At 41.3% G+C, this 27,729-nt stretch overlaps 4 protein-coding genes across 10 annotated transcripts in view; 2 read left to right on the forward strand and 2 right to left on the reverse strand.

The window, feature by feature from the left end:
* LOC106124651 (solute carrier organic anion transporter family member 4A1) overlaps window positions 1-1,889 on the forward strand; it is a 28,790-nt gene extending 26,901 nt beyond the window's left edge. For both annotated transcript variants that reach the window (XM_013321537.1, XM_013321538.1), the window contains one exon: window positions 96-1,889. In XM_013321537.1, the coding sequence (XP_013176991.1) occupies window positions 96-366 (271 nt within the window). In that variant the 3' untranslated portion in view covers window positions 367-1,889. The remainder of the gene's footprint in view (window positions 1-95) is intronic.
* A 15-nt stretch (window positions 1,890-1,904) lies between these two features.
* Vps25 (vacuolar protein sorting 25) lies at window positions 1,905-4,795 on the reverse strand. 2 transcript variants are annotated; one of them, NM_001312237.1, is given in 4 exon segments: window positions 1,937-2,146; window positions 2,458-2,822; window positions 3,378-3,644; window positions 4,626-4,689. In NM_001312237.1, coding segments are annotated over 3 exon segments (498 nt in total). In that variant the 5' UTR covers window positions 3,398-3,644; window positions 4,626-4,689; the 3' UTR covers window positions 1,937-2,033.
* A 271-nt stretch (window positions 4,796-5,066) lies between these two features.
* Window positions 5,067-7,402, forward strand: LOC106124096 (NEDD8-conjugating enzyme UBE2F). Its single transcript, XM_013320555.1, has 3 exons — window positions 5,067-5,491; window positions 5,751-5,912; window positions 7,041-7,402. Exons 1-3 carry the CDS (start codon window positions 5,219-5,221, stop codon window positions 7,158-7,160), a joined length of 555 nt encoding a protein of 184 aa, XP_013176009.1. The 5' UTR covers window positions 5,067-5,218; the 3' UTR covers window positions 7,161-7,402.
* A 2,230-nt stretch (window positions 7,403-9,632) lies between these two features.
* The window catches only part of Obsc (Obscurin), a 55,240-nt gene continuing 37,143 nt past the window's right edge, over window positions 9,633-27,729 (reverse strand). For 2 of the 5 annotated variants that reach the window (XM_013320461.1, XM_013320460.1), the window contains 45 exons: window positions 27,310-27,431; window positions 26,926-27,061; window positions 26,634-26,811; window positions 26,336-26,513; window positions 25,950-26,140; window positions 25,719-25,874; window positions 25,516-25,636; window positions 25,155-25,315; window positions 24,826-25,001; window positions 24,568-24,736; window positions 24,357-24,475; window positions 22,178-23,803; window positions 21,933-22,034; window positions 20,943-21,752; window positions 19,755-20,036; window positions 19,371-19,604; window positions 19,042-19,231; window positions 18,776-18,954; window positions 18,467-18,693; window positions 18,213-18,388; window positions 17,909-18,087; window positions 17,700-17,825; window positions 17,278-17,557; window positions 17,016-17,194; window positions 16,739-16,935; window positions 16,416-16,574; window positions 16,083-16,327; window positions 15,870-15,995; window positions 15,577-15,752; window positions 15,312-15,499; window positions 14,731-15,227; window positions 14,422-14,659; window positions 14,189-14,346; window positions 13,972-14,096; window positions 13,700-13,895; window positions 13,327-13,429; window positions 12,998-13,251; window positions 12,634-12,855; window positions 12,367-12,488; window positions 12,169-12,268; window positions 11,914-12,052; window positions 10,415-11,837; window positions 10,157-10,338; window positions 9,930-10,079; window positions 9,633-9,854 (listed from right to left, as the gene is read on the reverse strand). In XM_013320461.1, coding sequence (XP_013175915.1) covers window positions 9,705-9,854; window positions 9,930-10,079; window positions 10,157-10,338; window positions 10,415-11,837; window positions 11,914-12,052; window positions 12,169-12,268; window positions 12,367-12,488; window positions 12,634-12,855; window positions 12,998-13,251; window positions 13,327-13,429; window positions 13,700-13,895; window positions 13,972-14,096; window positions 14,189-14,346; window positions 14,422-14,659; window positions 14,731-15,227; window positions 15,312-15,499; window positions 15,577-15,752; window positions 15,870-15,995; window positions 16,083-16,327; window positions 16,416-16,574; window positions 16,739-16,935; window positions 17,016-17,194; window positions 17,278-17,557; window positions 17,700-17,825; window positions 17,909-18,087; window positions 18,213-18,388; window positions 18,467-18,693; window positions 18,776-18,954; window positions 19,042-19,231; window positions 19,371-19,604; window positions 19,755-20,036; window positions 20,943-21,752; window positions 21,933-22,034; window positions 22,178-23,803; window positions 24,357-24,475; window positions 24,568-24,736; window positions 24,826-25,001; window positions 25,155-25,315; window positions 25,516-25,636; window positions 25,719-25,874; window positions 25,950-26,140; window positions 26,336-26,513; window positions 26,634-26,811; window positions 26,926-27,061; window positions 27,310-27,431 — 11,447 coding nt within the window. In that variant the 3' untranslated portion in view covers window positions 9,633-9,704. The remainder of the gene's footprint in view (window positions 9,855-9,929; window positions 10,080-10,156; window positions 10,339-10,414; window positions 11,838-11,913; window positions 12,053-12,168; window positions 12,269-12,366; window positions 12,489-12,633; window positions 12,856-12,997; window positions 13,252-13,326; window positions 13,430-13,699; window positions 13,896-13,971; window positions 14,097-14,188; window positions 14,347-14,421; window positions 14,660-14,730; window positions 15,228-15,311; window positions 15,500-15,576; window positions 15,753-15,869; window positions 15,996-16,082; window positions 16,328-16,415; window positions 16,575-16,738; window positions 16,936-17,015; window positions 17,195-17,277; window positions 17,558-17,699; window positions 17,826-17,908; window positions 18,088-18,212; window positions 18,389-18,466; window positions 18,694-18,775; window positions 18,955-19,041; window positions 19,232-19,370; window positions 19,605-19,754; window positions 20,037-20,942; window positions 21,753-21,932; window positions 22,035-22,177; window positions 23,804-24,356; window positions 24,476-24,567; window positions 24,737-24,825; window positions 25,002-25,154; window positions 25,316-25,515; window positions 25,637-25,718; window positions 25,875-25,949; window positions 26,141-26,335; window positions 26,514-26,633; window positions 26,812-26,925; window positions 27,062-27,309; window positions 27,432-27,729) is intronic. The other 3 variants (XM_013320463.1, XM_013320462.1, XM_013320465.1) reach the window with 3 other exon arrangements.

A 27,729-nucleotide genomic window follows, 5' to 3' on the forward strand; every position in this document is an offset into this window, starting at 1 on the left:
ATCATAATTTAAAGTCTCGGTAACACCCCACCAATTTTCCTCCTCTATATTTTTTCTTAACAAATCTTTCTAATTAATATTTTCTTTATTTCCAGATACATGTTAGCGTTGGCTCTAGTTGGCAAGCTTTGCTCTCTGGTGTTCTTTTTCTTAGCGTGGTGGTTCTACAGACCGCCGGGTGGTAAGAGTGGCAACGGCGTGGTGCCAGCTATCGACCTGCTCGTTACTGACAAACGTAATGGCACCAATGGACCACACACTATATCGACAGACAACGGTCTCAGTCTCACACCCGGGATTGTCAATGGTGTATCTCACTCTAATGGATATTGTAATGCGGCGTTAGAATGTAGTGATCATTTATAGATGAAGGTAGAAATTCTCGAAAACTACTGGAATAATACAGTGGGTTTCTGAGACTAAAATCCACGTTTTTGAAACATATTCTCTCTGTTTTATCAAATATAATGAAAAGGGTTAACGATAAGTTTTATACAGAGATTTCGGTCTTCGAAACGAATGGTTAGTGGTCTTATTTACACCGAGTCATGTATGTAGTATTTGTATCAATTCTCAATCTATGTGGTTACGCTAACATTGTATATATTATTTTACGTTTGATTTACTAACAGAAGATGCTAAATTATAAAGCGATCATAATAATTGTTCAAAATAGACTGAGCAAGGCTGCTGAGAAATTTTCAACGAATTTGAGAAGACCAAAACATAAAAATAGGATTACCTTTTGAAATAATTAAATACTCGAATATTTTGATACTACAAGTAAAGAATAAATTAACCAGAAACACCAAACGCCACAACTGCTTACTAAATGATAATTCGATATGACGCTATATTAATTTAATAGTCCTTCGAGTCGGATATATGCTGTTTAATAGGTGATTTTCACAGGGCAAGTTTGTTAAATACAAAACAAATTAACAGACAAGCTGTTTTTCAATGATTCTCTTGTACTGTGCCAGTACAATACAAGCTCATATGAATTAAGGTTGAGGTTATGTTTGTTAAGTGACAAAGGCTAGTGCGCACGCGCATCACTTCTAGTAATATAATATTTAAAAAATAGAGTACAATCGTGAAGGCACAATTTTGATACATATATTTAAGATTTCTCGATTCCTCTCTTCGGTGTAGTGTACAGAGTTTTTATAAATTATTTGTTGATTTTATTAAAATTAATTTTGTAAATATTTTCACAATTTATTATAAGTGTATTTTCGGTTAAAGACTGATTGTTTGGTAGTATACACATTACACGTTGAACTACGTCTTAGTTTAAGATAATTTTTTGGATTTTTTTGTAAACTGTTACTGATATAAGTCACCCTGAATGATTTCGATGTTTTTTAATCACTTCACAGTAAAAACTCAATTTTCTAACAATATAATAAAATTAATAATATTTGATGTTTTTATACATTTTATAAGTTTAGCAATTTGTACAATTAAATAGCATAATATTTGAATGATTTTGATGTTGTACAATTTTACAGTTATTTATATCAATAAAAATTAAATAATTAAGAAAAGTTTTTTTTTATTATCCAACCCTAATTTCTATCTGTATCACTAAAATCATGTTAGTTAACAGTTAAATAGTTGTACCGAAATTGCGCACTTGGTGCATAAATTGCGCAACATGCGCGCAACACAGTACTGCGCAACATGCGTGCAACACAGTACCGCGCAAAGTGCGCACATATTGCGCGCGGCACTGTGTACTTGTACCATTGTTTTTAATTGCCGTGTAAACTAGTACACTCTAAACAAATATGCGAATCAACAAGATTAAATCTTATCAGGTATATAATATGACCTATTTACTTCTTGGAACTCTGTTTAAATATTTATTAAATAAAGTGGTACATATAAAAACCTTTATAAAAAATATGAAGCAATATATTTCAACATTACAAAATTACAACTTAACAAAGTGCATTCAACATTTCCTTAGCGACATTAAAATGTACTCACAATAATACATTAGGGACCGTATTAACATTTATATGTATTCAGAAGAACTTGACACCTTGGTTATCATCAAACTCCATTAGCTCACATCTGCCTTTCACTTCTAAAGCCTTTAGCGCTTTTATTAGTACATTCATGTCTAATCCATGGAACTCTGAAAAAATAATTAAAATCATCTAAACAACATTTAATATCTCTTTATCTTTCTTTATATTACTATATTGTTCTTACTTTAAGACATTACTAGTATATCTTGTTAACCAAATAGGATTATTATAATTAACTTCAAGTAATCTTTCTAATATTACAAATACCTTTGGATGGAGGGGTAAATACATTGAATGGATCTCGAATTTGACACAGATGTAAAACAAAGCCTTGAAGAACACATAGATTACTAATCAAGTTTTTTTTTAAATACGCAAGGTCAGAGTCGCGGGCGACAGACAGTAAATTTATAATTACCTTCACCAACAGTATTATCACCTTCTCTTATTTCAAATAATGTGCATACAGTATTATTTAGGCCATTACTGCTCGCCCAATTGTATAACATGTTGCCCCATTCATCCAACGAATGCCAGTACACCTCCCATACATTTTTACTTTTATCCACCGGAGCAGCTCTACCTGTTTTCCCCATTTCTTCTAATATTATTAATAATGATTCTTGTGATAACTTTCTATTTATAGTAGCATTATTAAATAGTGGACAGTTCTGTGATTCTCTTACATCTATGGTTGATTGTTTTGTTGTTTTAAGATAGTCTGTTATTAATTGTTGCCATGCTTCTAATTGTTTCGCTCTTGTTTCCGCGTGTGGTTGAATTCTAAAACAAGAGACAGATATAAATTAAATTGAACTAAACAAGTTTTTGAAAAATGAGCGTCGGTGGCTCAGGGGTCAAGCACTTGACTTGCAATCTGCAGGTCCTGTGTTCGAGTCCCGCCATGTACCAATGTGTTTTTCGATTTCCGATTTACATATGTACATTTATCCGACGTTCTAACGGTGAAGGAAAACATAGTGATGCAACCTGCACATACCTGAGAAGTAATTCATATATGTGTGAAGTCAACCAACCCTCACTTGGCCAGTATTGACTATGGCCTAATCACCCTTAACTTAGGGTAGGTTCCGAGCCCCTCGGTGGGGACGTATAGTGAGCTGATGATGAATAAAAAAAAACAAGTTTTTTAGAAGACATTTTTGCAGGACTATTAATTATCTTTTGATTTCAAACAAAACACTGTAAAAACTTGCTCCATATATTTTGAAACAACTCCTAAATGCATTGCTCCTATCGGAAGGCAAATAAATAAGTAGCAATTGTCAATCATTTGCACTTAAAAATAAAGTATATAACGTCCATAATAATACTTACGAAGTTATTTTGATGTTAATGCAATCTTTGCATAGATTTCAAGCAACTTTTTCTCTGTTTCAATTCTCTTATGTAAGACTTTAGCAGGTTTGGGCTCTAAATCTGTCACACCCACTTTATATGCCATCTTTCTTTCCCCTATAGTCACTTTGGGGTATTCATTGTTAATATTTGTTGTGAAACTTAACATTATAGAACAATCCTTTACGATAGCTGATATTAAAGCTAAGTATAATGGATTCCAAGTGAAGAAAATCTTTCTGTGATCTGCATTTGTTAAATCAAGGTTTTGTGTTTCAATTTCTTTTAAAATTTCCATTACATAATCTAATTTATCACATATGCCTGGTGTGTATGTAAACTTTTCTGATAGCCTTTGTAAATCAAGAAGTTTATATAAAAATGAATTATTTTTTAAATTGTTACCGTCTCTACAATATTGGCTTTTGGTTAAAGAATTTTCATTAGTGGGCAACACAGTTATATCTGATTTACCATCACTGAGTAATATTTGTATTATAAAGTCTAAAAATAAATTAACTGAATTACCAAACACATCTAATTCTTTTAAGACTGTTTCAAAATTTTGTTTTGTTATATTTTCGTTATAAATTACATTTGCATTTTTAAAATTTTTTAAATTATTCTGTGGATTATCTATTAAACTTTTTAATGCAAATTTCATTCTGTCTGTGTCACCAGAAAAAAGATCCAAAGGGCAATAATTACTAACATGTTCAATATGATTCTCATTTAATTTTAGATATTGTTTCATACAGTAATAACATTTTGAATATTCTTTTAAGCTGTTTGCTAGATATCCCTCCTTTGGTTTGATCTCTATGCAAAAATTATCCGCATTAGATATGACCATAGTTAAATTAGGTGCTTTAATTGCAGTTGCCATGATCCTAGATTTATATATTCTATTTTTAGGTCGAAACTGGTGTAAACTTTTCGTCAGCTCTACAACTTCCTCTGTAGAAATTTCAACTATCTCTTCCTGATATTTTCTATCATAAAATATTAATGGGATCATGACTGAGTTAACAAATTCAACTGATTGAGATATATTGGCTTTTTTAGTCTTACAAATGTCTTCTTTTATGAGACGTAGGACGTAATCACTATCCAAGATTTGTAGAACGATGTGGACGTTTCCTTCATTGACATATTTCCAGGGATGTACGTCAAAACTCATTTCGAAAAGTAATAAACACTTAGCGGCAATAAAATAAGTTTACTTACGTAAAAAAGGGAGGAAAATTATACTGCCATGGCCAGGTTATCTCCGTCATCTCTTAATAGTTTTGATATAAAGCTTTTGTATTCCACTTTAGGTTCCAATTTAATTTCTTAATCTTATTTTTTCTTCGTCAATAATTTGCTATTGGTATCTATCATATGACATTGACAAGTCGTGGTATGATGTCATACTTCTTTAACATTCTGTCAAAGTAAATTTCGTTAAATGCAATATTCAGAAAATAAAATTTGTTGCGTTTTTAGTAGGATATTTAATTATTAACTTCTTTCAAAATATTAAGCATTACTTCTGATATATTTTGTTAATTTAAAATTAAAAACAAATAGCCTTTAAAAAACAAATCATTAGTTTAGTGTTATGGCAATATTAGTTTTGTTTGTGGGTGTGACAATGCGTTGACAATGACAATTGACATTGACAAATCGAACAGAATTGCATCTCTGCGCCCTGCATTGAACATTTGAAGAAAAGATCTGGTTCTTTTAAATTTGCACATATTTATATTTTAAATCTGTCCTCATGTGCTAGTAATAGAATAAATTGATAATACAAAAACTTAGTCACTAGAAATAAAATGATTACGCTTAATAGAAAATTTAAGAAAGAAAACCCTGAACCCACAAATGGTGTTACTGTAGATGTGCCCAAAAGAATATCGGTAAGGGATAAATTGCTCGTCAAGGAGGTGCAAGAAATGAACGAGAACCTCCCTACGACGTGCTCAGTGCACTTTGAGGATCCGAACGTTTTGAGCGAGTTTATTCTGACCGTGACCCCTGATGAAGGCTACTGGCTGGGGGGCAAATTTAAATTCAGTGTGTTCGTCACCGAAGACTATAATATGGCGGTAAATATACATGTTATTTAATAAACGTCGTGGTATTATTATAGTTGAATTGTGTTTTTATACCTAAAAATTTGTATTATAATGTCTTACGTTATTTTTTTATTAAGTTTCGTAATTAAAATATCAAAATCAAAAAGCTAGGGTATTCAGATCAACTAAAATGTTTTTATGTTATTTATAAATAATATCATCAACTGATTCTATCCTGTTTGATAGTAGTTGAAACCGATTAACACTTCCAATGTTTTTTTCACTGCAGCCCCCTAAAGTGAAATGTCTGACACGGCTATGGCATCCCAACATTAATGTAGATGGAGACATCTGTCTGTCCCTGCTAAGACAGACTTCTATTGATGAGCATGGCTGGGCACCTACAAGACGTCTAAAAGATGTTGTCTGGGGTCTTAATTCACTTTTCACAGTAAGTATACCTTTAGTAAAACTTACATTACAAAGCCATAATTTCTGCTAACCTTAAACTCTTTTTTGTGCTTCAACTGTTTTGGCACAGACCATTACTTTATATTGTTTTAAACATAATGAAATGACTTAAACATAGTGATGTGTAGAATAAAGTGTGTATCATCATCATCAGCTCACTATACATCTACCCTAAGTTTTAGGGTGATTAAGCCGTAGTCTACCACGCTGGCCAAGTACATGTTGGTTGACTTCACACATATCTTTGAATTTCTTCTCAGATATGTGTAGATTGCATCACGATGTTTCTCTTCACCGTAAGAATGTCGGATAATTGTGTATGAATAAGCTTTATTATTAAGTCAGTGTACAGGAACCCAAAAAGCTCCGGGACCCTTGATAATAAATGATACAAAATCGGTCGGGTGGATGAGTCGTTTAATTAGCGTTAAGCGCAATCACAACAAAACAGTAAAACAAAATGCTAGCGTGCTTTTAAATAGCGCAGCGCCATCTAGTTCTTTTAGAACGAAACTTATATTTTTATAAACATTGAACTTTTTATTTGCTCGTGAACAGTCAGAAACAACAATAATAAATAAATTTATATGAAGTAATAATTATAAATGTTATCCATATACTGGCACAACATATACATAAATATAACACTCATTGTCGTCTTGTTAATTGCTCCTTTTATCACTAAAGTTAGGTCTCTGTGGCATTTATCAGGGCTAATAAAGCAAGCTTTAAGCACAAGTATGCATTGTTGTGGTATATGTTACTAAGAAACTTTTTCTATTTTAGATTATTGCTTTGGGACATTAATTTCAATTTATTTAATTTTTCTTGATTTGTTATCTATCAAAAAATGTTATTTATTACTAACAAGCTGTCCCCCGCACCCTGGCAGAATTTATTAAACTGTGTTCTATATGTATGCCAAATTTTCAGTTGTTCTGGAAAAACCTTCTTACTTAGTTATTTTCCTTTTTATTAGGCTATAAAATCCAGGTTTATTCCAGATGGACACAGTCATAAGCTAGTTATTGTTTAAAATCGAAATTAATTGAATAATGTGATGAAAACAAGTCAATTATAACGAGTGTACCTTCTTTGATGTTTCCAGGATCTGTTAAATTTCGATGATCCTCTCAACATAGAGGCTGCGGAGATGTACAAACAGAATAAGGTTGAGTTTCAAGTGAAAGTGCAGCAGTATATAGCAACATCGAAGGGGAAGAGATGAGGAATGCATAACTGGCGATCACAACCAACAAAGAAATAGCGGAATTGATGACAAATGGTTTAACATTATGATCTTCTTGTTAACACTTTTAATGCCACTGATACACTCTGCAGTATGTTATAATATTTGTGGTATTCAATGTTTTTATTAATGTTAGGTTGAAAATTGTATTGAAAAACAGTCCATTGCTAAAAATATGTGTTATTATAAAATTAAGACATTTTAATTTCTTTTTTTGTCAAATTTTCAGTTTAATTGAAGCATATTTTTTTACGTTTTTTTTTTGTATGGTATTTGTGTAAATTACTATTTTTAGTAAAAAAAATTGCAAAAGACAAACTATTCTTGAGCAATGGACTTTTTATTTATAACGGTATGAAAAATTAAGATACAGTATAGAAAATTAATTTGTATTGAAAACTCGATAAGTTTTATTAAATTTGATTATAATTTTTTTGTGATATTTTACAATGGTTGTAAAAGAGCAATGGACTGAAATCTGACATATTCAAAAAAATCTTCTTAAAATAATGTTATTCTATCTATTTCTTAGTTAAACAGTATAGGTTTTATGAGAAAGTAAATAATACATATAACATATATGTATATATACATTATCAAAACAAATATTCCGTAAGTTACTAATTCTGTCCCAAATCCTATAAGTCATATAACAAAATATATATAACAGAAATTAAATATGTAATTTTACATAAAAGATTATGAAAATGGTATGTAAGAGATATAATACTAAAATTATATTAGGTAAAGATAATTGGAAATAATACTTTTTGTTATCACAATAACCTCGGGTTTCTGAGATCAAAATCCTCGTTTATATTGTTATGTCTGTTTTGTCAAAGATGACCATTTTATGCACAGATTTTGTAGTCAGAAACCCATAGTTAGTTTTGCATATTAAATGTATTTTGTGATTGCATTAGATAATGTAGTAAGTCAAATTTGTAAATAAAACGTTGTAAAAATTAGTTTTAAAATAATTAATTTGAAAGATTTTTTTCATTTAGTACAAGCAATTGTTACTCAATGTATGAATTAGCTAAAATACATTTAACACACAATTGAAATTTATGGCTCAGTTTTTTATGTGAACATCTTTTGTTTTATTTATCCCCACACTATTAAAACTAACTAGCTATTGCCAGCGGCTTCGTCGTTGCAACATAGAAGATAGCCAAATTAACTCGCGCACATAATTGCTACTTTCCTGTAAAAATTCTTAAAATTGGTCCAGTTGTTCGGAGATTACCCGGAACAATCATGGCCCTGAGAGACAGAAATTAAAAAAAACTTTTCAAACAAAAGTATCGTAGTCGCGGAAAATATTTTTTTTAAAATTATTTTACATACGAATACGCCATTGACTCGCCGAGTGTTCAAAAATCGCAATGGCAAAACTTGTTACAGTGTGTCTAAGATAGATTAGTTTGACAACTGAGGTCTATGAAGTATCGAATTAATTTTGTATGAAGATTAACGTCGTACTTATTGGACGTTTGTCATAGTGTCGACCGTACGCGCATTACGAACGAATAAACTATCGAAAATCGATCTTGTTATCGAATTATATAAATCGAAAAAATAAGTACTATAACTTAGGTATTTTATTTATTTTTGAATTTATTACAGATGTTAAGCTATGTCTCGCGCAATTGACTAAAAAAACGTTAAAACAGTTGTTTTTGTTTCTCAAAATCATAATATTTGGTTTAATATTTTATTTTTCTACATAGTTTAGAAAAATACAGTTAGCATAAACGACAACAGTTTCTTTTATATTGTAAATAAAAAAAATAACCACGAAATATTCGATTACAAGTTCTATGAGAACAACAATCGAATATTTTCATAACCGATTTTACTCAATCATCTCTAGGGGATTATCAAATGAATTGTCAAACTAATCTACCTTATTATGACTTACTATACTGTGTGATACTGGTATTAACATATTGTTGTCTCTGTTTTTCCTAAGAGAATGAAAGGGATGGCGATATGTGTCAACAAATGTCACTGTCAAACACACAGTAAAAACCATTTATATACTCTTTGGTAAAAACAATTGATTTGGGTTATTAAAATAATAAAACAACAATTACAGCAAATCTCCATTTATTGCCTTCAATAATACTGAAGCAATTAACCAATATAAGTTAATAAATAAATAGTACAAATTCGTATAAATAAATTAAAACTAAATTGTTTCGTTATGTTTCGACTAGAATTTTTAAGACGATATGATTTGTTAAGTATAACATTGGGTTTAAATTATTTGTGCTACTTGTGAGTGAATGCTTCGTTTAAATATTAGCATAAATTAACTGTGAAAGTAAAAATAAATTACACGATAAAAAGTTTACATTTCAAAAGATTTTAATTTCGTTCTTTTGTATAAAAATTACCGTAGATAATGTATGATTTTTTAATGAACTATAATTTGAACAGCTTTTAGTAGTTTGGTTTAACGGTGAGCGGTTATGAATGGTGAGTTTATGGTCACTGTGAGTGAGTGGTGAACGGTGGTCAGTGGCTGGAGAAGTTGGTGAGCAGTTCCTCCTGAATGCTATTGGAGCGCGTCAGATGTCGCGCGGCCATCTGACCGAATGCCGTCGCAACGGTGTCAGCTTGAGACGCTTCCCGCGCTTTCTTCTCGTGATATTCATCCGAGAACTCCTGTATAAACAAAAATAAGTTGCATATAAAATATTTTAATAAAAAAAGAGTAAATGGTGTACAAAGTTTACTGACCTTTAGCCTGTTGCCGAGGAAGACGGCTCTCTCGCGTTTCTTGTGTATGAAGTCTGACTGCGCGAGCCAGCGGTGCTCGTAGCACTCCTCTGCTGAGGGTCGCTTCAGGGGTACCTTCTTGAATACGAACATCAGGAACCGCGTCGCCTCCTGTCAACAAAATGAACCAGTTACCATGGTGACAACACGAAAATTTCGTAGTATACCATGTGTCAAGGTGCACGGACCTGTGTGATCTCCTTGTAGAGGTGCTCGAAGCGGTAGCGCACGAAGGAGATGTTCTGCTTGGTCTCGGCGTCGTCAGCGCCGCGGAAGGGCGACGTGCCCGACAGCATGATGTAGGTGAGCACGCCCAGCGACCAGATGTCGCTCTGCGGGAACGCGGGCTCGTCGTTGATCACCTCGGGCGCTGAGAGGAGACATATCATAATAAATCTAAAAAACTCAAACTGGGATATGGTAATAAATATGAATGTTATATTTACCTTTGTATTCCAGTTCGCCCACTTGTGGCACGCTGGTTCCTAGCTTGGTAACTCTGTGCGCGGAGCCCAGGTCGATGAGTTTGACCTGTATGGCCCTTACCGAGGACATGACCACGTTGTCGGGCTGTAGGTCGAGGTGGCAGTAGCCTCGCCAGTGCAGGTACTGCAGCGCGTCCAGGATCTGGATGACGATGGTCGCGACCATTTGCTCGGTGTAGTCGTGCCGGCTGGAGAGGTACGTCAGGATATCGGCACCTTGCAGTTTTTCTAAAATGAGCGCGGCCACCGGCGACCCGGGAGTCTGGTATGCGCCCAACAAGTTAGATATCCTCTCGTGCCTTAGCCTCCTCAAACATTCGAACTCCCTTTGTACTTGAATCTCGGTTTCCGGTCGGCATTCCAGAATTTTAGCGACGACGACGCTATCGTTGGTCTTGTCGATGCCTTTCACGACGATGGAGAATTTGCCGCGCCACAGCTCCGATATGAAGCTGTACCTTTCGGTGAAGGACTCGCTCGTATCCCAGTCTTTGGGCTCGTTCTCGGCCCCGTAGTCCAGTCTCGGTTTCTCCTCGTTCAAGACGATCTCCTGTCCGGATTCCGTCAGCTGCTGCAGGTGCTTCATGGCTTTCGTGACTTCTATTTTCGCGGCGCCCGCCTCCTTCGTCTTCACTAGGTTGGTCGGGATGCCTTTGTCGCTCCAGCCGATCCTGTTCCTAGACGCCAGCCTGAACTGGTAGCTGGTCTCGGGTTGGAGGCCGCGCACCACAAAGAACTCGTGGTCAATGTTCTCGGCGACCGTCTTCCAGTCGACGCTGTCGCCCTCCTTGTACTGCAGGCTGTAGCACAGCACCGGGGAGTTGCCGTCATACTTCGGCTGCTTCCACCTGAGCAGCACCTCTGTGTCGGAGAGGTCGGCGACGGTGGGACTGTCGGGGGCGTCGGGGCTGGTGGCTTCCACTATTCTTGTCCTCGCCACGGTTTGGCCGACTTTGTTTCTCGCGACAACCTTATAGAAGCCGACGTCGTGGTGCATCGAGGGGTCGAATTTGAGAGTCGAGCGGCCGTCCTCGTCCTCGATTATCTTGATGCGCTGTCCCTCGGCGATGACCTTGTCGTTCTTGAACCACTGAACGCTCGGTTTGGGGTCTCCGACGGCGTAGCAAGAGAGCTGGGCGGGCTCACCCTCCCGGATGGGGAGGATCTGCGGCTTCTCCCTGAAGAAGGGCGGGTGGCCGTCCTTCTTGGCCTCCATGAGAGCCTGGGCCTCCGCATAGCTGTCGAGGCGGGTGCCGAGCTCGTGGCGCAGCCGGCGGATGGTGTAGCTCTCGCTGCCGTAGCGGTTGATTCTGTCGCGGCGCTCGTCGTCGATCTCCTCGTCCATGATGTCGGTGAAGCGACGACGTTCGCGGATGATCGGAGTCTGGAGCAATATTTAAAGTATTAATATCTAGGTATAAACGTGAGCTGTGCGCTGGAGATGAGGGCGTGCGACTCACTCGAGGGTCGTATGCGTCGTGCACGCTGAGGTTGTATGCGGGCGAGCGGTCGCAGGCCACCTTCATGTACTCGCGCAGGCGCACCGGGAACTGCGTGTCGCGCAGCTGCAGCAGGTACGTGTCCGGCCCATTCTGGTAGCTGCAGACACACACACACATGCACTGTTAGCCGTCTTGTACGTTTACCGCACTGCATTTAAACAATGAAGTCCTTGACGGTATTTAGGTGGAAATAGACTGTGCAGTTGTACTGACTGGCTCTCGGAGGTGGCGGAGACCTCCCAGTCGGGGTGGTCCCAGTGCGGCATGCTGAGGTCCGGCGCCGCGCGGTCCCGCGGCTCGCGCTCCGGCGATCCTGTGCAACGTGTTCATCGATACAATGAATAAAATTTTCGACGAAAAGTTACAGAGTCTTGCGATTTGACAAGCCACAAAATAAGAAAGAAAAGATACCACGATATTCAGGTGTGTATATCTCTCCGGGCGGATACACCATCTTGGAGGGGTGGTCGAAGGCGCCGGAGAGCGGCCGGCGGCGGAACCACGTCCTGCACTGCGCGTTGCTCATCCAGTCCCTGAGCATAAGTCAATCACTTAACCGGATAAACAAGCCAAGATATTCATATGAAGCCTCAACAATAACGACTATTTAACAGATCACAAAGAAATTTTTGTGTTAGTCGTTTGGCCGCTCATCTCCATCTTTTCTTTGTAACTAACCTGTAAAAGTTGTAGTAGTTCCGAAGTCTATCCGTGGTGATGAGGAACTCGTCGTGGTAGATCTTGTCGGCGCGCGTGAGCCAGGGGTGGTCCAACGCTGTGCGCACGTCCATGCGCTGGCGCCAGTCCACCACCAGCAGCCGCGAGATGAAGTCGCGGCATTCCGTACTCATTCGCGACCACCACGACTCGTCGTGCCAAGACCACGAACCGTCTTGCACTCTGTTAGTCAACATGGCTCGTTTAAAAACTGTTCAATTACATTTATCAGATAGATAGAGATCTAAGGAACTCGTGTATAAAGCGAATTTCTGCGTATATTGAGTTATTTATTTTCTATTATATGATACGTAGAGGTGTCTACCTGGTGAGGGTCTCCCTGTCGTTAAGACCGCGGAAGGGAGAGTGTCCGCTGAGCAGGATGTAGGTGATGATGCCGAGACTCCACATGTCGGCAGGGTAGGAGACGCCCTCTCCACGCGCCACCTCGGGCGCCACGTACTCCGGCACGCCATAGTGCAGCGCCGCCAGCCGCTCCGCCAGGATGCGCCGCGACAGACCGAAGTCGCACAGCTTCAGCTCGTCGCTGCCCGCGTGCGACAGCACCAGCTCGCCGATCTGAACATTGTTTATACCATTTATTAGCCTTTGTAATAATAGTTGGTAAAAATTCATAAGAAATAAGTAACTGACGGTGAGGCCGAGATGCGCTATGCTGTTGTCGTGCATGTGGCGCAGTCCGCGCAGCAGCTGGCGCACGTAGCCCGCGATCTCTCGCTCCGTGTAGCCCTGGCTCCTGCACATTCAACACATCATTGCGTTTAGTACGGTCAACTGTTGTAAAATCATTGTTTGTAGTACAACAATCGTTCAAAAATAGTCCTTCCAGTCAGACAATTAAATAATTTTTTTCAAAGATGACAACCCTATTGAAAGGTTGGTTGATATTTGTCATCTTTGTCGCTGACCTGAACAAATAAAAAATCACGATCAAGCTTTGAAAATGGTTCTTTGTGTCCGATAATTTTCTGTAATAGTGTTGTTCAGGTAAAATTAGTGTTAAGACCTGAGCAGGCGGTCGCGCACGAGCTCCCCGCCGGCGGCCAGCTCCAGCACCAGCGCCAGTGTGTGCTCGCGCTCGTAGGCGTCGTGCAGCCGCACCAGATGCCGGTCGCTCAGCAGGTTGAGGATGTCCAGCTCGTTCTTCATGAACGGCTTCAGCTCCGAGTGCCCGTGCATTATCTTTGCGGCGTAGTTGCGACCTAAACAAAGCCATGATTTGTTATATTTGTGTCTCAGTATGTGGCAGGTTGAATAGACAGAGCGAATGTTGGGTACCGGTGAGTCTCTCTGCGGCGTGGTAGACGACTCCCTGCACGCCGCGGCCCAGCTCGTCGCCGATGTCGTAGAAGTCGCCAAAGGGTTTGCCGGTCGGCTTCACGCGCGGCGGGTGCTCGCGGATTCTTAGCAATAAAAAATATCGTTAAAGTTACACGGCTAGTATTGCTCATTTTGACTATACTGGTCCCTCCGTCCAAGTTATAAGAGTATCTACCTGGTGGAGTACTCGTGCTCGCTCTCCTCGACGTGCAGCATGGCGGAGGAGCTGACGGCGCCGGCCACGTTGCGCGCCGATACCGAGTACAGGCCCTCGTCCTTCAGAATGGCGTCGTGGATCACCAGAATCACCGTGTCCGGCTCGATGAACTGCATCTGGTTTGGAAAACAAATACATATCGAATAATTCTACTTTAATTGGTTTGTTGCAACAAGAGACATGAATACTACCTTGATTCTGGTGCTGGGTGCGAGCGGCTGCCAGTCCTTGTACCATTTGATGTCGGGGTAGGGCACGCCGGTGACGCGCGCCTCCAGGCGGGCGGTGCGACGCTGCAGCACCACGGTCTCCTGCGGGCGCGTGATGAAGCGCGGGTACTCCGCCAGCTCCAGCCTCACGCGCTGCCGGGCCTGCCCGTGCTCGTTCGTCGCCACCGCCTCGTACCAGCCCGCGTCGCGCTCCAACATCCTGACATACACAATGACCGTCCGAACATCTCCTACGAGCATCGATCTATAAGATAGGTAACAAAAACTAACTTGTTAATGAAGAGAGTGGCCTGTCCGTTCCTGGTGTAGCTCCAGTCGTACCGGCCGCCTATCTCGATGGGCTCGTCGTTGAAGAAGTATGTCATCTTGGGCTTGGGGTAGCCGTACACGAACCAGAAGAGGTCGGCGTTGTGGCCCTTGACGCCGTACTGCGCGTCGTGCTCCTGGCGCAGGAAGCGCGGCGCCTGCGCGTGCCCGTCGTGCGGCGGCCGCTCGATGTCGAAGTCCCGCGGGAAGTAGGGCGAGGTCTCCGGCCGGAAGTCAATGCCCGGCTCCAGGTAGGGCACGAACTTGGGCGGTTCGGGCTCCAGGCGCGCGCGCTGCGTCACCGCGTAGGGCGAGGGCTCGCTCACGCCGTACTTGTTCTCGACGCGCACGCGGAACTTGTAGTCCCGGAAGGGCTCCAGGTTGCGGATGTCGCACACGCAGGAGCGCAGCCCCGTGCGCGCTGTGAACCACTCCCCCTCCGGCATCTCGCACATCTCCACCTGCACATGACATTTGTTGCGGTATGATCACACTAAAGTTCCATAATCCTTTAACAATAGGCAAGGTAAAACTGTAATAGTTACCTGGTATGTGACGGGGAAGCGCGGGCCGTGCGGGATAGAGGGGCGCCAGGAGAGCGTGAGATGGCGGTCGGCCATGCGCGAGATGATGGGCTTATCGCCGAGCGGCATGGGCACGCCAGTCTTCTTCATCTTATCGAAGTTCGAGTACTGCTCCGAGATCGGCCGCTTACTCGAGACGGGTTCGAGAGCTGCGCAACGACATATAATGTTTTGCAGTTATACCGTTAAATCGTGGAAGATAATTAAGATGTATAAATGTACTGACTGTCGTAAGTGAGGTTGGCGATGCAGGAGTCCTCGCCGTGCGGGTTGTAGATCCTGCAGCGGTAGGTTCCTACGTCGCTGTGGTCCGCCCCGCTGATGCTGAGCCGCAGCAGACCCGTCGACTCGTGGTCCATACGAATGCGCTCGCACGGGAACAGCTTCTCGTCGTTGCGGAACCTGTACCAGAGGTGGGCATTGATGGGGGAAAAATGGTCTCTAGTATCAAAAATGTCGTCAGCAATATCAACACAGTAAAGTAAGTTTTGTCAGGAAAATGAGACGGCAGAGACTTACCATTCGACTTCGGGCTCCGGTGAGCCGGTGACGCAGGCGGTGAACTTGACGGGCAGGCCGCGCACTATCTCCGCGTCACCGATGCGCTTCAGGAAGGAAGGCGGCTCCGCGCGCTGCTGCCGACCGCTGGAAACATTACATGTTGTATGTATAAGGCATTGAATATAACGCACATAAATAACATTTACATAGTATTACATTGAATGTACTTACATTTTATCGACAACCTCTAGTGCGGCCTCGCAGATGGCCTCGCCCTCCTTATTCCTGGCGACGCACTTGTACGTGCCGGCATCTTCAGGCACGAGGTCGCGCACGTAGAGGCAGCAGGCTTCGCCGTCGCGCTTGATGCCGTACTTGTCGCCGGCGCTGAGCGGCCGCCCGTCTCGGTACCACGACACCTCGGGCGTTGGCTTGCCGTGCACGCGCGCCGAGAACTTTGCGTCCAATGACGGTAGCTGGAGAGACAAATGAAGATGTCGTTGTACAAAGCTGACAATGTACTGAAATGAAGAATGAAACCCATACTTCGAAGTAGCCGCTTACCTGCTGCAGGTCGGTGAACTTCTGCGAGAAGGTGGGCGGCTGGTAGACCTTGCGCACGTTGACCGGGGCCTCGCTGGTGTCCTCGCCCAGCGGATTGCTGAGCCGGACAGAGTACACACCCGCGTCCGCCGGCACCACGGGGTTGATCTCTAAACCGACCTACAAACATATTTCCCTATAGACGTGTCTGAGTAAAAAGAGACATCTTCGTAGTGTTCAAAGGTAAGTAAGGCTTATTACTAAACCTCAAATTTATATTCATGTATCCTACTACCAAGAGAAAATGTTTACCCATATGCAATGCTTCAAGTATTCCAGCTTACCCTCTTTCCATCGCAGGTGAGTAGGAGCCTTTCGCTGGGCATGAGCGGCTGACCGTCCTTGGTCCAGGCCACTTCAGGTACAGGGTTGCCAGCGAAGGGCGCGCTGAGGGTCAGGGGCTGGCCCTCGTCCGCCGTCGTCTCCCGCAGGCCGTGCACGAAGCGAGGCTTCTCTTGTGGCGACGAGTCATCCTCGCGACCTTAACAAGCATTTAGAGAACATATGACCGATTTATTTTGTTTGTACTTATAATAAATATTGCGGTTATTCCAAACTTACTGGCAACACTGAGCTCGGCGGTGCAAGACGTCTCTCCCTTATCATTGGCCGCGATAACGCCGTACTGTCCGGCGTCCGGCGCTTTGGCTTCGGCTATGAGCAGTGCTATTGCGCCGTCCGGCTGCGTCACTACCCGGACACGCGTGCCGTCCGGAACTATCTCTTCACCATTGTGTGTCCTACAATTCAATATGATTTTTAAATTTTTTAAAAAGCTATTTTAATATTTTTAGTTTATAAAAATTATCTAATATGGCTTTACCATTTGATGACAGGCGGGGGATGTCCCAGCACTTTAACTTCCAGTTTAGCAGGGAATCCCTCGATGACCTTGACGGGCATGAGTTCCGCGACGAAGGCGGGCTTACGCTCCTTCTGCAAGACCTCGACCTTGGCCTTGGATTCGACGTCGCCGAGCTTGTTGGCGACGGTGAGCTGGTACTGGCCCGCGTCCTCCGGCCTGCAGCTGTCGATGCTCAGTCCGATCACACCACCCGGCTGGTTGATGAAGTTGATGGCTTGCGACGGACGGATCGGAAGACCTGGCGGAATTTTATGATTGTTTAACATGAATCTAGAAATGTGGAAATGCTAGATTACTAATAACGCATGCGATGTGTTTCTTTTAGGTTTGGTTTTTCTTTTTGTTTGTAGTAATTTATCTAATGTTTTTGTGTTACGTACCGTCCTTGAACCACTTGACTTCGGGCGCGGGGAAGGCCATGACTCGCGCCTGCAGCTTGAGCGGCTGCCCCACCACCGCCTTCACATCCTCCAGCGGCTCGCTGAACGACGGCTTGCGCGGTGTTGCTGCAGCGAAGATACAATTTATTATAACTTATCGGAATTTTTGTGATTTGTGGCTTCAGCTAAAAAGGTCGGTAGGTACTCACGGTTGACTGCAACGGCGCAGAGCGCGGAGTTCTCTCCGTTGGGGTTGGTGATGACGAGTTTGTAGGCGCCGCAGTCGGCGGGCGTGACGTGCTCTATGCTGAGCTTCACAGTGCCGTCTGGCAGCGCGCTCTGCTTCACGCGGGAGTCCTCCGCGGGCAGCGGGGCGCCGTCCTTGTACCTGTAGTATTATATTGTTAGCAGATGTCTTGTACTGATGTACACTTAGGATTCAATATATTTTAATAATATTTCGACCTAATTTGTCATGATTATAAACTTTATAAATATCCGAAGGTTAGTTACCACTTGGCAGTGGGTATGGGGCTGCCGTCGAGTTTGGCCTTGAGTTCGAGAGGTTCGCCCTCGTCGACGTCCTTCTGTCGCTCCAGCTTGTGCGCGAAGCCAGGCGGCGTCTGCGCCAGCGAGATCACCGCCTCGCACTCCGCCTCGCCGGACAGGCTCACGGCGCGCACCACATACTGACAATATACACCCCACATATGTTATGGACAAAATAGAAACGTAACCTATATACTTAGAAGAACTATAACACGAACCTTGCCAGCGTCGGATGGATTGAAGTGTTTGATCTCCAGCTCGCTGTCGACCTGACCGCCGACCTCCGTGGTGACGGTGTGGCGCTCGTCGTTGACCACCTGTTTGTCATTGACGAACCAGCGCACCTCAGGCTTGGGTACGCCGTCGCAGCGCACCTTCAAGGTGCAGTCTGCATAGTCCTTCACCGTCTCCTTCTGCAGCGGCTTCGTGAACACCGGCTTGTCCGCTGAAATTATTAATTTTATTTACAAAATTCTATAATAAATCCTAACCGATCAGCGGTTAACTATTTATGAATAATAACTTACTGTGTATGGTAAGCTTAGCCTGCTGTGAGGCTTCCCCTATCTCATTTTTGGCGGTGACACTGTACACACCGGCGTCCTCCGGGGTCACCTTCTTCACCACCAGCTTGTGCGTTTCCGATGCCTTGTCCTCTTCTATGTCGATCTTTGATGACGGCTTTATGACGTACCCATCTTTGCTCCTGTACAAAAATATAAGAGCCATTTTCTACATAGGCAGTTATTTTAGTAAAGTTAAAGTCAGAATGTTATTGATCATTACTACTGACCATTGCACTTCAGCGATGGGGTTGGCTTGTATCTTGGCGATGAAGGTGGTCTCCTCGTAAGGCATGGCGGTGACATCCTTCAGACCCTCGATTTCCGGCCGCAGCAGAATGTCGAGGCGCGCAGAGCACTCGCCCACTCCGTACTTGTTCTTTGCTTGGATAGTATACATACCGGTGTCCGCATGACGACCTGAACATTTATTTATTGAATTTGAAATAAGTTATTATACGAGAAGTAAAATTAGTTCTTAAGGTGCTTTCTTCTTTCAAAGGTCGGTGATCGTTAGGGTAACCTGTATTATTGAGAAATATTCCTTTTAACATCGTACCAGTGGGAATACGAAGGGTGAAGACGCACTCCTTGAGTCCGTGCTCGATGTCTTTGGTCTCAGCGTCGATGAGCAGCGTTGCATCCGGGGTGAGCTCGTGGCCATTAAGCAGCCAGGCGACGTGCGGCAGCGGGTCCGCCGTGCACACCGCGCGCAGTGTCACCGGCTCGCGCTGCATCACGCGCTGTGCTTCCAGTGGCGTCTTGAAGATCGGCTTGCGGAGCTCGCTCTCGGCTGGAAACAGAATATAACAAAACATATAGTGAACCGAGTATGATAAAGGAAATTTTACTAAACTGGAGTAATGCGGTATACAAAAGTTCATTTGCTTAATACTTGCTATTTCACAAACTTAGTTAGTGGCGACAATATAAAGTTACTCACGTTTGACAGTAATTTCTGCTTGAAGAACATCTTTTCCAAGATTATTGCTGATCTCGCACTGCCATTTGCCGGCGTCTCCGAGTTCGGCCTTATCCACTTGTAGTTTGTACAGGTCTCCATCGTTGGTGATGCGGACCCTGGCATCCGGTTTGACCTCTTTGCCGTCGTGCAGCCAGCGCACCGTGGGCTTCGGCGACCCACTCGCTTCCACAGTAAACACCAGAGGTAGAGATTCGTACACACTGCTGTCTTTCATGCTGCTCTCTTTCAGTTTCGGAGGTGCTGAAATATTTACAGCTCATTGGAGTATTATAATACATTTTAATTTTGCTTCGTAGAGCGAAGAAGAAATTTTTAAGAATGCTGATAGATGCGATGATATTTCAGTGGCGTGCAAGCTAGAACCTAAAAAATAATTTACAAAGTCTTGCAGACTTTAAAAATTATGATTGTAAGGAATGAAGCACGTATAAAATTATGAAAATATTTACAAAAGATTTTTATGTGTAGAAAAGATACAGCATTTTTACATTCATGGAACGAAAAACACTTTTGCATAATAACGTAGAATATACAATAAATTTGTGTTCAATCCGCATATTTACAGCAGTTAATCGTAATAATATTGCGACTGTACTTACCGACGTGTAAGAGGTATAGTGGCTCGTTTGTATCGTGTCTATTGCTGTGTGTATACATACCAAATTCGTCGCATATTGTTGAGGAATATAACAAAAAGCAACTAAATACAAACAGTAAACAGACGCAAAAAACAAAAGAGTTACCTTTGTATGGACGTGTGGTTGAGACTAACATCTCCTGCGCAACAGGACCCGTTTATTAGTATGCCAGAAGGAAATGTTATTACGCATGCGCGCTAAAACAAACATACGATAGAATTAATACAAAATAATGTCCGAATGCTAAGAAGTATGTGGATGTGATCTGATCTTTTATTGTTCAAATATATTTTGTTTATGTTTATAAAAGTGTATAAAAAACATCATTTTGTTTTAACAAAAACATCAGATCACAATTAAAGAACGTCAGCTGAATTTCATAACTTTTGAAGTAAAAGCAACAAATACAAAGTTGTTATGCCCCTAACAAACATTCGTAGCGTTATAAAACGTATTTCAGCCTTCCAGTATTCCTTTTTCAATAATATTGTATGTACTTGAAATTTACCTTTTACATCTTCTTGATTTATAATATCATCTAATATGCTTCTCTGTCTCTGACTGCGTCTCAGCAAAGCTTCCACTTCCCCATCGTCCTCTTCTTGTAAGCAAAATAGTTTTCCATTTTGTTTTTTCTTTTTCTCCACAGTCGTCTCGGCGATGTCTTTTGTTATGTTGTCATGGTTCATTATGTCTCCTATTACTAATTCCTCGATAATTCGATTTTTAACATCGTCAGCCTTTTCTTCAATATTCTTAAATTCATTTTCATCGAATTCTTTGCGAATATCTATAAGTTTTTCAGTGATATCATTTTCAAAAACTTTTTCACGTTTTTCAGTTAATATGACAGATTCCTCGTCTCCCTCGTTTGTCAAGTAATCTTCCTTGAAAGAAGACTGACGAACGTATGAGTCTTTGCTGAACACTTTTCGAGTTTCATCTATTTCAAATATCGTTTTTGATAAATCTTCAATTGATATTTCCCGCGACAATGACTCATTGTACAAGCTGTTCTCATCTTCCGAAACGGAATGGATAGAAACCGTTCTATTTCCGGTAAATCGTCCATATCTCAAACTATCAGCATCGGAATCCGTCTGCGGTTCTTCTATAATACCGTATGTGCCTCTCCTAACATGGTCCGGTACTGTGTAGTAACCCATCTCGGATAGGAAATAGCTGTGACTTGCTATTTCTTCTACTTCTAAAGAAGTAGTATGTGGCTTATTGGGTGGTATAACTTTTCTGGTGCACTCATCATCATCATCGTAGTATTTCGATGTCATTTTATGCAAAGTGTGTGTTTCGGCAGGACCTAACAGTTAAAATAGTATTATGACCACATTTATACTAACGTTGATAACATAAAGCATGCAATAGGTGATTGAAAACAACCAAGAGGTAAGGGTTTATAATCCAAGGAATAAATTAAATGGTTATTAAATGAGGAGAAAGAAAAGTTAAGAAGGAAGATAAGCGAAGCACTGATACCGACCTGTGATAATGGCGCCGTGGGAGCAGGTGCTGCTGACCTTAGACACTACAATAGACCCGTCCTCGCCTGTCTTGAACGTGGTTATTGTTTCGAACACTCGGCCTAAACATAACAAATCACACTTCGTTTGTTAAAAATAACACAAGTTAAGCATGCAATATTACTTGCGAAAACGTGACTTTCTCGCTGATTATAAGCTGTTTGTTTTAAGGAGAAATGAAGAAGCATAAAGCGCTTTTTTGTACCTTCTTTTTCAGCACTTATCGGTTCTTCTTTAAGAGATTGTTTTTTAACAGATTTACGTCTTGAAGGCTTCAAGTCTTCTTCTATTTTTACTTCTGTTATATTTTCAGGTTCCGTTATTCCTTTGTTACTCTTTTGTTTATCATTTTCTATATCTTTAACTTCAGGCTTTTTATTTTGTTCATCTTTTTTCTCATCCCATATTGATTTTTCTTCAATGGGCTCTGACGCAGTAAATGATTTTTTAGATTTATCAGGCACCTCTTGAATTTCTGAAATTTTTATTTTTTCATTTTTCTCATTCTCATTCGTATCCCACGCGCTCTTTGCTTCGGATACTTCAGATTTTGTACAAGATTTCGGAGCTTCATCTTCTTGTATATTTTTGTTAGCTTCATCAAAGGATTTATCCTCTGCCTTTTCAGGTTCTACCAATAACTTTCTCGGTGATTTAACATCACTAATTACAGGTTTTTTAATTTGTCCTTCATTTTCATCCCAAAATGATTTTGTTTCAGCGTTTTCAGCGTCTGTGATTGATTTTCTAGATGTTATAGGCTTTTCCCTTGAATCATCTATTTGTAACTTTTGAGATTGTTCACTTTCATTATCGTCCCAAAAAGATTTTGTTTCGACTGATTCAGGTTCTGGCAAAGTTTTTCTACTTGATTCTTCACCATTATCCAAGTCTTTCAATTGCTGATTATCCTTTTCTGCTATTGATTCCTTAGATTTTCTGGGCTCTATTTCGCTACTATCAATTTGCACAGTGTTATTTTGTTCGTCTTTAATTTCATCCCAGAACGATTTAGTTTCAGCTTCTTCAGGTTCCGAAAAGGACTTATTTCCTTTTTGTGGTTTGTCAATTACTTCTTGTTCTTTTACACTCTTAGTTTCTTTATTTTCTGTGTCATCATCCCAAAATGATTTTTCTTCTACTGTATCAGGTTTTGAGAATGATTTTCTAGACTTTTGTGGTTTGTTTTGTATTTCTTCAACATGGGGTATTTTAGCTTGATCTTCAATGTCATCATTTCCGCTAGATCTTTCTTTAGCTACTTCAGGTTTAGAAAATGATCTTTTAACTTTTTGAGCTTCATTTGTAACTTCATTTACCAATACTTTTTTAGCATTTTCATCTACATTTTCGTCCCATATTGACTTTTGTTCTATTGGTTCTGCTTCCGAGAATGGCTGTTTTGTTTTCCTAGGTTTGATATCGTCTTCAACGTCATCCCAGAATGATTTCTCTTCTTCTACTTCCGGTTCTGAAAATGTATGTTTCGCTTGTTCTGGTTGTATATCAGAATCATTAACTGTGGTTTCCTTAGCTTTGACGCCGTCATCAATTTCATCCCAAAATGATTTCTCTTCTGCTATTTCTGGTTCGGAGTGCGACTTTTTAGCTTTGTCAGCTGTTTGCTCCTCAGTATTTTCGAATCTAACGTTCTTTTCAGTATCGTCAACAAGTTTTTCTTCAATCTTTTCCGTTTTTGTTTTCTTGACAGTTGCCGTGTCTTTATCGTCCTCAATAAGTTCTTTTGTTTCTTGCTTTTTAGGTTTTCTATCTTCGTCGACTTCTTTTTCAAGCATTGTTTCTTTTTTGAATCTTGAATGAACTTCTTTAGCTATTAAAAATAACGAAAAATGATGACATTATAATGGTTTTTGGATAGGTGTTTAAAGTATTAAAGACGTCACAAAGAGGTGAGGGGGGGGATATGGTGCTTAGACACTTGTGAAAACACACATCGGCGTTCTTGTCGAATGAACACCTTTTTACAGAAACAAAGTAACTTCTACAAATCGTCCAGGAAAGGACACTACAACAAATCTAATGCGTGCAATGCAGTAGTAATCTACTTCATGTAATACTACGCTCTAGTTTACTACCATACCTATATGTGCTTGTTCCGAAGGTGTAGCAAGTATAGTCTGTGAGTTGTGTGACTGTACCTTATCAAAGTGTGCGATGCGTGTTGTGTGTGTGTTTGTAACTTGCTGAACCATATGCTAGTCACTGTTAGCTAGTGACTAGGCGCTGATAAAATATTGTGTTGGTTCATAATGTATATTTGGAATATAACATATTTTAGTTTTGGTTTCGGATCCATCATTAGAATGAATGCACGTCGAATCATTTGGAGTTCCTACATATGTCGAGATGTGTGCTATACTTACTGTGTACGGTGACAGTACTCTTGGAGCTCACACTACCCATTTCGTTTTCAGCTCTAACTTCGTACTCTCCGCCGTCTTCTTCCTTCACAAGCGTTACTGTTAAGTTATAGTTCTCCAATCTGAAATATAATGTATTTTACATTGCATATAAAATTATTTATTTCCCGTTACTACGAAAAGGCGTTAAAAATATTACACTTCACAATCTTACCTTTTCGTGTCTCGTTCTATCTTGATTCTAGCATCGGTAGTGACTTCTTTGCCGTCTTTGTACCACTTGACCTTGGGCTCGGGGCAGCCTTCCACTTCCACCTCCAACTTCAGAGTCTGTCCAGCATCCACGGTCATGTCTACTAAGCTCTTTGTGATCCGTGGCTTCCCTGCGATCATATATATATATACATTCATAACAAGACTTACTTGTTATATCACCTTGGTAAAAGTAGAATGATTATAGAAATGGACTAACTATTGACAGTGAATGTGGCGTGGCAGGAGTCGCTGCCGAGGTCGTTGGTGACCTTGCAGGAGTACTGGCCGGACATCTCAGCCGACACCTCCTTCAGGATCAGCTTGTGCGAGCTGCCGTTGTCCACGCGCGTGTACACCGACTTCTTCTCGGTTATCTCCACATCACCCAAGTACCTGGGAATATGGAGCATTAGTATCCATACTATATTATTCCAACCATCAGTCACTAGATGCGGTTGTACGACAACATCGTCCATTGCAACTTCACGGCGTTTCTGAATCAAGGTTAATATGGAACTAGAACACTTAATAAGTAATCAGTCTCACCATTGCACTTTGGGCTCGGGGTACGCCTCCACGTCGACGGTGAACTCTACGTTGACGTCACCCTCGCTGGCGGTGACGTCACGCAACCGCTGCCGGAACTGCGGCGCGCATCGCACGTTCAGCACGCACGAATCGCTCGCTGACCCGTGCACGTTGCGGACCTGGACCCAGTCGGAAGAAGAGTCATAAGTACTGCAAATTATGACTATAGGATAACTACTAGGTATGAATAATCTCAGAGCTTTGCGATAATGATTGAGAAATAGATCTGTCCATATCAGGTCAATACAGTTTTTGAGATGTTATTTTTTCACACAATGATATTAAGAATCAAGCAATAGCGTTATGTGGTGGAACTAACTTCGCAGGAGTACTCGCCGGCGTCGGCGCGCGCGGCGGAGGTTATGACCAGCGAGTGAGCCTCGCCTGATGATGATATCTTAATCGTCGATGACTCCTTAAGTTCCGTCTTGTTTTTGAACCTAAAACATATCCAATAAGTAGTGTTTTAATTATTTTTATAATAATAAAATAAAACAAACACAGCAATTCCATCAACCTTACCATTTAACATCGGGCGCTGGATCGGATTCGGTCTCTATCTTGAAGGTGACGGTCTCTTTCTCCTCGCAGACCTTGGAGCCGCCCAGCTTCTTCACAATCTTGGGCGCGGAGGACACGTGCCACTGCCAGAAGTCCGAGCACTGGTTCACCTCGTTTCTGCACATTAATAGATATAAAAAAATATTTTTGTTTACAACGCTTAAAAATGCTAAGTATCAAACAAATACTGACTTAGCGACGACTGAATAAGATCCAGTGTCCGTAAGCTTGGCGTCCTTGATGGTGATCTTGTGGACGTAGTCGGACTCCTTGACGATGACAATCCGCTCAGAGCTCTTCAGCTCTGCGCCGTCTTTGTAGAAGCTGACCTCCGGGATTGGCGTGCCCTCTACCTCTACTGTCACCGTGTGCGTGTCACCCACCTTCACCGAGGATTGGAACATGAACACTTGAACAAGAACTAAGCTATCTCGGTCTTACAATTGCTAAATGGTACACGTAAACGCGAAATTTAATTTTATAGGTAGCGTTGATTACAGCCAGATTGTAGAAAGCCTACGTCTAACAGTAAAAAGTTCTGGTGTCAGGAAATATAAATAATAATATGAATGCCTCACCATACAGGACTGGTTCTCAATCTTCTTCTTGATCCTGGGCGCGTCTTTGACGAGGAGGTGCATAACGGTGGTGTCCTCGCCGAGCTCGTTGCTGGCAGTCACCTGGTACTCGCCCGCGTCCGCCGCAGTCACGTTCTTAATAACTAGCGACATCGACTCCTCGTCCTCGTACAGGAACCTACATATCAATAAAAACCTTTTCTAGAAGAAGTAGTAGAACAGTTTAAATTTTTACATAAATGTTTAAAATAAAGCTCATTAAACCTAAAACTTTTAATTATGGTAAGTTTATACTGACTTGTGCCTGGTGTCGGGCTCCACAACCTGTCCGTCGTGCTTGAAGACGACGTTGGGTTTGGGGTAGCCCTTGCACTGCAGCTCCAGCATGGCGGAGCCGCCGGCCGCCACCACGGCCTGCCGATGCTCGATCACCAGCGTCGGCTTCTCCGGCTCCCGGTGCAGCTCGTGGACCGCACCTGGTATATGTTCAGTCGTACATACAGGTCAATTGTTACCGCAAGTGTAAATATGGTCTAGCAACACTGAATATTTTTTAAATTGCCACAAAAAAAAACATTTAGTCATAGTACCTTGTACGGTGAGCTCTGCGGAGCATGAGATATTGCCAGTACTTGTCTTGGCGACGCAGGTGTAGAGGCCGGCATCCTCCGGCTTCACATGCTGGAACACCAGCGCCAGCGAGTCCTCGTCATCACCCAGCAGCACCTAACACAGAAACCACAAATGAAAAAAACTGTTCTCGACAGTTCTAGCAGCTGTTTGCAGCATCGTGAATGCACCAAATTACAGAATGCTGGTGTGAAATAGATGCTTTAATTTCACTTAGTCTTTTGCACCTAGATCTACAAACCTGAGGATTATCTGAAGACTGAAGGAGATTATTTGAATATTAATCTGGTTTCGATAATTAAGTATATAAATGAGAATTTGAATAAAGTCTGTTAACACGATACCTTGAATCTTTCTTCGGGATCGAAAGGTTGTCCATCTCTTTTCCATGTGAATGTGGCTTTTTCTCCTTTCGCCAGCAATCCTTCACCGCCCGGGAGCAATTCTCCAAATATATTCTTATCATCTGCAATATTTCAACCCTTTTATGAATATACCCAACTGCTAATAACATCTATATATATTGAAATCTCCCTTTTTAAAATTTCTATGAGTATGTTTGCACATGTTCTTATCCATCTTTTGAACATATTATGTATATTTTTATATTATCTATTAATAAAATTAGATCAGGTTTAATATCATCGAATATTTCCATCGTGCCGCAAATAGATCGGACAAGTTTCGGATTTTGCCTTAGTTATATAACGAGCGGAGATTCCGTATATTTCTGCGGTTATATTTAGATGACAAACTAATAAACA

Source organism: Papilio xuthus, unplaced genomic scaffold, assembly GCF_000836235.2.
Source record: "Papilio xuthus unplaced genomic scaffold, Pxut_1.1 DF825946.1, whole genome shotgun sequence".
Classification (NCBI taxonomy): Eukaryota; Metazoa; Arthropoda; class Insecta; order Lepidoptera; family Papilionidae; genus Papilio; species Papilio xuthus.

Excerpts from the sequence above, each read along its gene's own strand:
- Vps25 (XM_013321539.1), bottom strand. The coding sequence starts at position 4,675 with ATGACGGAGATAACCTGGCCATGGCAGTATAATTTTCCTCCCTTTTTT. Across the intron at positions 2,823-4,625 it reads AATTTTCCTCCCTTTTTTAC|AATTCAACCACACGCGGAAA; the intron begins GTAAGTAAACTT and ends CTCTTGTTTTAG. Across the intron at positions 2,147-2,457 it reads TGATAATACTGTTGGTGAAG|AGTTCCATGGATTAGACATG; the intron begins GTAATTATAAAT and ends TTATTTTTTCAG.
- LOC106124096 (XM_013320555.1), top strand. The coding sequence starts at position 5,219 with ATGATTACGCTTAATAGAAAATTTAAGAAAGAAAACCCTGAACCCACA. Across the intron at positions 5,492-5,750 it reads CCGAAGACTATAATATGGCG|CCCCCTAAAGTGAAATGTCT; the intron begins GTAAATATACAT and ends TTTTCACTGCAG. Across the intron at positions 5,913-7,040 it reads GTCTTAATTCACTTTTCACA|GATCTGTTAAATTTCGATGA; the intron begins GTAAGTATACCT and ends TGATGTTTCCAG.